Raw genomic sequence first — 7,081 nt, forward strand, 5'->3', positions numbered from 1 at the left:
CAATTTTTTCAATTTTTGCACAAATACTAGACGGGATTTTCACAGTTTGCATAAAATAATTATGAATTGACAATAAAACTGGCCGAGCGAAAGTTACTCGTCCCACCATAGATAACGGTTTTGCATTTCAACTGTCCAACTTTTGTCTAACTTTGTCCACAATGGATTTGAAAGTGTTCACTATTATTCGTCAATGAACGAGAGGTAGTCCCAGATAAATCCCCAAATCATCAGTCTGGCGAAAACCAAGAACACTACAGATGGCATTAGCATGGTTGGAGTCTATGTTGCTAGACAAGAACACAGTAGTTTTAAGTCTATTGACTTCATGTCCCGAGGCATCTCCAAAAGTATTGAGAACATTCTTTAAGACCTTAGCCTAATCAATATCTGCTTCAGCAAATAAGAACAGGTCACCAACGAAGAAAAGATGTGATAAAGGAGGGCAATTCTTACCCAGAACAATTGGTTTCCACAGTTTATTCTCAACATTCTTATGAATTAAATGACCCAATTTTTTCATACAAAGCACAAAGATATAAGGAGACATCGGACATCCTTGTCTAATGCCTCTCCTTGGAACGAATTCGACCGAAGGCTTTCCATTCCATAATATTTGCATGTAAGCCGAAGTACTACACTCCATAATCACCTGTTTAAATTCGAAGGAAATTCAACGTCTAACAAAGTATCTCTAAGAAATCCCACCGAATTCTATCGTAGCTTATGCTAAATCCACTTTAATTGTCATCCAGCATTTCTTCCCCTTCTTTGATTAAATATCAGAAATTTAAAAGTATAGTAATTAACACGGTGGAAAGACTTCCCCTGTCCTTGTCAAATTCGATATTGATTAAATTGATTCTTCTAAAAACACAAAGTAATTTAATCTCTAAAAATTTCAACATTGTGCAACTAAGGACGATCAGTAATGGGGTTTATTTTTTCCGCCAGCTTTAAATAATTTTAATTGGTATAATAACAATTTTAGCATTTAATTTTTCCATATTTTATCAAATTGGTTACAATTTAAAAAAAAATCAAAATTTAACCCTTAATATTTACATATTCAATCAATTTAGTTTTGATTCTAAAATGAAAAACTATATGAGAATAAAATTTATATAAAAAAATCAACTTTAAATATATATAAATTTCAAATTTTTTCAAATTTAAAAAAAAATATATTTTAAAAAATACTCAAAACTTCCAACTATGTGTTTCAGGCAATTTATTCGAAATCCTGTTAGATACGAATGAGCCATTGGAGGTGGATGCTGGAAGCAATGGTTTAGATCCGCAATTGTTGGTAATCAAGACATATTATATTATTTCACTTCCTTTGCTCTCTAATTTTGGAAAAAGAAAAGTGCTGCTGGTTTGAGTTTGGGCATGATCCGATGGTGGTAAAGTTAAAATGTTTCCAATTTCCATTCCCATATTGAATGCTCTTCTTTTACATATGTAAATGGCGTTGAACCTGTCTAACGGAGGAACCTCAATTTCTCAAAACCCATCCAATGTAGAATTCAAAACCCAATTTCTCAAATCTTTTGCTTTGTTGAGATGGGCAACTAAGCCAAACCCAGATAAACACCTCAATTGATTAAAAAAAATTACTTTTATGGGATTTCTTAACCTCAAGAAGGGGAAGAAAAAGGAAAAGTAAAGGCAATTAATATGGGAATGGAAACAGATTAATTATGTTTATTGGAACTAAATATTAGAAGAAAAATATAGTCGATGGAGGAAAATAATAAAAATAATCAACGACTAATTATAAAAGAGGTTGGATGTCGATGGAATACATTACCGTCTTAAAGTGAATCTAAAGAAGCTTCCTTAAATCTTTACGATTTTTAGATATTAAGAAGAAAAAAGAAACAGTATTTGTGAAAGTCTTTAAAGCTTTAGAATTCAAAAGTACGATGAAAGAATTCAAAGAGAAGAGGAAGAATTGCGATGGGTGTTGAAGATTAAATTGTATTTTTTATTGATTTTTATATATTAAATGTTAAATTTATTAAATTTTTAGGATTAAAATTAAATTGATAAAATATGTAATTATTATATAAAATTAACCCTCAGTTACTATTTCCCAAAATTGAGATGGAGTGAAAGAATTTTTTACCGTAAGAACGCATTAAACGGAAGTGTTTAAATCTTTGACAGTGAAAGCCCATCAAGAGCCTGATGGAAATAAATTTCCCGTTCTCAACTTCCCCACAAAATCCCTCACTCATGCTCCCAACTCCTCCAACCTTCACTAAAATGGCGTCCATGGCCTTCCCTGTTGTTCAATCTCCTAGAAACTCAACCCCCATTTTTTCCAGTAACAAAGAGCAAACCCAGAATTGGAATGCCTTGAAATTCGTCAGAGGCAAGAAACTCTTGAAGGATCTTAGCACTTGGGGCATTGGTGGCCCTTGCAATTACTTTGTTCAAGTCTTTCACCAAACCCATCTGCTTTCTGCCATCAGGTTTCATTCTTCAACCTTATCTTAATTAAGTAGAAATGGTAATTTATTTGAAATTGATTCTTTTGACAAGGCTGAAAGCTCTTTGATTCAATGACCAACATTTTAGATTTCTACTGATACGGAATGCAGATATTGTCGTGAGTTTTCCATTCCATGCGTTGTGATTGGCAAAGGCTCAAATTGTCTGTTTGATGATCTGGGTTTTGATGGTTGTGTGATTCTAAATCAGATTGACTTCTTAGAGAGGATGGAACCTGGAGTTTATAGGGCTGGTAGTGGTTTTCGATTTAATCACTTGGGAAGTCTGAGTTGTAATGAAGGATTTACAGGTCTTGAGTTTGCAGCAGGCATTCCTGGGACTGTAGGAGGTGCAACTTACATGAATGCTGGAGCAAATGGTCAGGTATGTCTCTAATTCTTAACTCCAATTTGGTTCGGTCATTGTCGAGCTCTAGAATTTGAGTATTCTAATTTGGAATTCGAAGCTCGAGCAAAAATAATGGAGTTTGAAGTTGAAGGTAGAGAAAAGTTATTTGATAAATAAGTTTGAAATAGTTCATCATACTCGATTTGGATTTTGAGTTTCGAATTTTGAATGGAACTCGAGTTCAGACTTCAACTTAACTTGAGATTAAACCCTAACCATTAATGGATTTTTGTTACTTTTCCTGGTTGAAGAAGCTAAAAAGGATCATTTGTTTTTGAAGGAGACTGCCAATGTTATTGAAAGCATAGACATTGTTACAACTGAAGGAAATTTTCGGACACTGAACAGAATTGATCTCACTTTCGGCTACCGATCATCATCGTTTCAAGACATGGACAACTTGGCAGCAATCGTGGCCGTTACGTTCCGGTTAGAGCACTCAGGGTCAGCTAAGAAAAGGCAGCAAGAGCTTTTGAAGAGGTTGCCTATCTTTTAAAGTCAAAACCTGTGTATGAAAAAGGTTTGCTTACTGATAAACACTTGTTATTCACAGGAGAAGAGCAACTCAACCAGTAAATGAACGCAGCGCTGGGTCGGTGTTTCGAAATCCGGTGAATTTGGGTGTTTCAGCAGCTGAGTTGATTGATAAAGCTGGATTGAAAGGGTGTAGCATAGGAGGAGCAATGGTTTCCAATATCCATGCCAATTTCTTAGTAAATAATGGTGCCTCCACTTCTCAAGACATGCTCAATCTCATTGCTTTGGTGAAGGATAAGGTTCACAGCAAGTTTGGAGTTGAACTTGAGGAGGAAGTACTCTACTTTCACCCCTACTGGAATTATGCCAAATGGGAAAGGTAACCATTCATGTATTTGCTTTCATAAACCTGGAGAAACAGAGACTTCAGTAGCTCTAAACAAATTGGTATATTCAATAATATTGTTATCAAATTATCATTAATAAAAACAACGCCTGTTCACTGTTATAAGATTGAGCAGTTTGGATATCCCCAAAATTCCTCCCCTCTTGTCCTCTATCCAACTCCATCCCCTGGATCTTCCCTCAGCCAGCAACTAGCAACTGGCGCCACCCTCTGTGGTGAAGCCCTCAACGAGCTATCCCAACCAAACACCACCTCCTGTGCTCCCAGCGTTAATCTAATAGGACAGAATCCTTCCCCAGCATAAAAAATAGAACAAAGTGATCTTCTCATATTGGAACTGTGCATCTGTGGATCTATTATGCTAAAAGACTACACGCTTCTTTCTTTTCAACGGAATTGGGACATCTAATTTAACCCTAATACACATAAACTTCCTTACTCCCCATGTTATTAACGCAACATCATACTCCAGAAATTGGCCAATAAAGTTTCCAATCTACCGTGCCATTCTTTCGAACATGAAATCCATTGGCAAATTATGCGCTTATACCCAAAATAAGGCATGAATGAGAGGGACTTGCAAAGGATCTTTCCCCCTTATCCAATTAATGGAAAATAATAAGGTGCCTGTTAAAAAACCAGGGCATTACATCTATCACCCTCCTCAGATCTATCATATTGAAAAATCGAAATAGGGCTCGCTTTTCCCCAACATCTGTGCTGGATACTCCCCCCAACAGATGCCATAGATTTGCCAAAATATTCCTCAGATGGGAAATGAACCACACTATTCGTTAATACCCTCCCCTCCCCACCAAACATAGGCTATAATACTCTTCTACCACATCTTCATCCCCCAAAGCTTGCACCGGCTCTTCCTTATCTTCGGCTATATTGAGATTCACCATTTCTTCCTCTATTTTATCATACAACAAAACCCTGCATTCCTTCTCAAAACCTTAAAAAAATCTTAACTACTAGAATCACCTAATCAACGTACTACCCAAGCAAACAGAGAGAACCAAACAGACATGCTACAAGGTAGACTTTCTTTTTCTTTCTAAATTTAACTTATTTTAATTGGACTAACTTACTAATAAACATCAAAAAAATTATGTGAATAGGTCAATTTTAGGAAAAATTACGAGAATAGATCATTTTTTGGAAAACGCTTCTAGTTGGAAGCATTTTCAGGTGATTTGCAGGAAAAAGCTTCTATTTGGAAGCATTTTCAACGTGTTGCCTGAAAAGCGCTTCTAGTTGGAAGCACTTTCTGCCAAGTCAGCTGAAAACACTTTTAGCTGGAAACAGTTTTCCTCTTGATTTTTCCAATGCCAAATTTTTTAAAATTAGGGTTATTGATTTTTAAAGTTAGGGTTTTAGGTATATAAAATAGGGTTTTTTTGTGTCTAGGGTTTAGGGATTTCTTTTTTGAGTTTTTTAATGATTTATTTTGTAATAATTTTTTGAGATGTTAAATAATAACTATTTATTTCAAAATTTAAAAATTGAATTGGATTCATAATCAAAACTCGGTCTACTTGCGAGGGATGAAATATTAGTTATTAATTTTTTCGCTTTCTTAATATTAGTTTGATCCAATTTTTCAGTAAATTTTTTATTCTCTTATCTATTATTTTCGAATAGTTAGGTTCAGAAAATATATCCCAGGAATCCCGGGATATATGATGAGTTTCTTAGAAATAAGGCTTGGGTTGAAATTTATAGAGAAAAAACACTCCAAGTAGGAAGCACTTGTAAGAACACCAGTACACCTTATGGTGCAGCCGAAAAAATTAAATTTGGCGATCAAATCTAGTGATCCATGTGCGAGAAACGAATCGGGGTGAGAAGGGTATGAACGATTACTTTTACTCGTCTGGTACAGCCAAAAAAATTAAATTTGGCGATCACATCCAGTGATCCATGTGCGAGAAACGAATCGGGGTGAGAAGGGTATGAACGATTACTTTTAATCGTATGGAAAACCAAAGATAATTGTTGTGAAACTGATTACGCAATTGTATGTTGATTCTAAGCCGCTATGAAAAGTTTTGACCTTTACGTAATCCACTTGGTGTCACAACGAACAGCAAGAACTCTCTTAAACTTTTTAGAGCGCATTCACTATATAACGGTTGCTAGACCTCTCTTTTTATTTCAGGTATATTAGGTTTTCTTGAAAACCCTATATTTTCTAATTCGGGAATAGTTGATATTTTTAATATGAATCAAAATTCATTATAATAATTAACCTAATATAATAATTATAATTAACATAATTATAATAATGTTTGATTGAAAATTTACAATTATAATAATTATAATAATATTTGATCGTAAATTATAATTACAATAGTTATAACAATGGTTTCGATAAATTATGTTTAGTTAAATTTTATATGAATCAAATTCATATATATTAATTTAATTATGTTCTCATTATGTGTACAACATACTTGTACATATAATTCATTCGATATTTAACTGCTCAATTAAATTAATTCTATAATCAATTTAATTCATGTGACAGCTAAAAACAATGCCAATTATGTTTGGATTATGTTCGTTTCAACTATAGAGTGTGACCACGTAGGTTCTTATAATGTTAGTAGTAATACTAGAACGATTCTAATATTACAAACAGTGAATGGAATCTAGCAATGCATCATTGCTACCTAAGTTACAAGAAGTCATGATTCAACATAACCTCACTGTGATTAACCATTCATGTATTAAATCTTTTTGTTCTTTATATTTAAAATGGACACAAGTTATGGAATAGTCACACTTGCATAGTCCATCGAATGTTTCTTGATATCCTGAGTAGACTATGACAAAAAAATAAGTATGATATCTCGTATCAACTTATTCGAGCATGGTCATACATTTCTAGTCTCAATCAATCAAGTGGCCTAAGATATTGCTCCCATTATGTAGGAGGGACAAATACTATATTGATCAACCATATCCCACTACATAGATTGTGGTATATCCAACATCAGCCTTTATAGAACAACCAGTTACGGAGGATGTTTGACTGTATCAAAATATATTACTCATGATGTTGGGATAATAATGATCTTAAGTTTGAGGATTGTATGTATAGTAATCATATGAGTAACGTTGTGACTATTACATAATAATCCAAGAAACATACTCATAGCAAGTCAGTCCAATATGTTGTTCTCTAGCACACATACTCATGTATTGATTTTGACATGTCATGTCAATGAGAACACTTTGTCATCAATAAACTACACGTTAGTCTTAATGCATTATTGTTGTCCA

The 7,081-nt window shown here is 34.1% G+C and overlaps 1 protein-coding gene across 1 annotated transcript; it reads left to right on the plus strand.

Moving 5' to 3' along the window:
• Positions 1-2,139: 2,139 nt before the first annotated feature.
• LOC107955286 (UDP-N-acetylenolpyruvoylglucosamine reductase) lies at positions 2,140-3,892 on the plus strand. Its single transcript, XM_041116917.1, has 4 exons — positions 2,140-2,480; positions 2,610-2,883; positions 3,188-3,387; positions 3,461-3,892. The coding sequence occupies exons 1-4, from the start codon at positions 2,194-2,196 to the stop codon at positions 3,765-3,767; spliced, it is 1,068 nt and encodes a 355-aa protein (XP_040972851.1). The 5' UTR covers positions 2,140-2,193; the 3' UTR covers positions 3,768-3,892.
• The last annotated feature ends 3,189 nt before the right edge of the window (positions 3,893-7,081 follow it).

Source organism: Gossypium hirsutum, chromosome A07 (genome assembly GCF_007990345.1).
Source record: "Gossypium hirsutum isolate 1008001.06 chromosome A07, Gossypium_hirsutum_v2.1, whole genome shotgun sequence".
NCBI classification, from domain to species: Eukaryota; Viridiplantae; Streptophyta; class Magnoliopsida; order Malvales; family Malvaceae; genus Gossypium; species Gossypium hirsutum.

Excerpts from the sequence above, each read along its gene's own strand:
- LOC107955286 (XM_041116917.1), top strand. The coding sequence starts at position 2,194 with ATGGAAATAAATTTCCCGTTCTCAACTTCCCCACAAAATCCCTCACTC. Across the intron at positions 2,884-3,187 it reads ATGCTGGAGCAAATGGTCAG|GAGACTGCCAATGTTATTGA; the intron begins GTATGTCTCTAA and ends TTGTTTTTGAAG. Across the intron at positions 3,388-3,460 it reads CAGCAAGAGCTTTTGAAGAG|GAGAAGAGCAACTCAACCAG; the intron begins GTTGCCTATCTT and ends TGTTATTCACAG.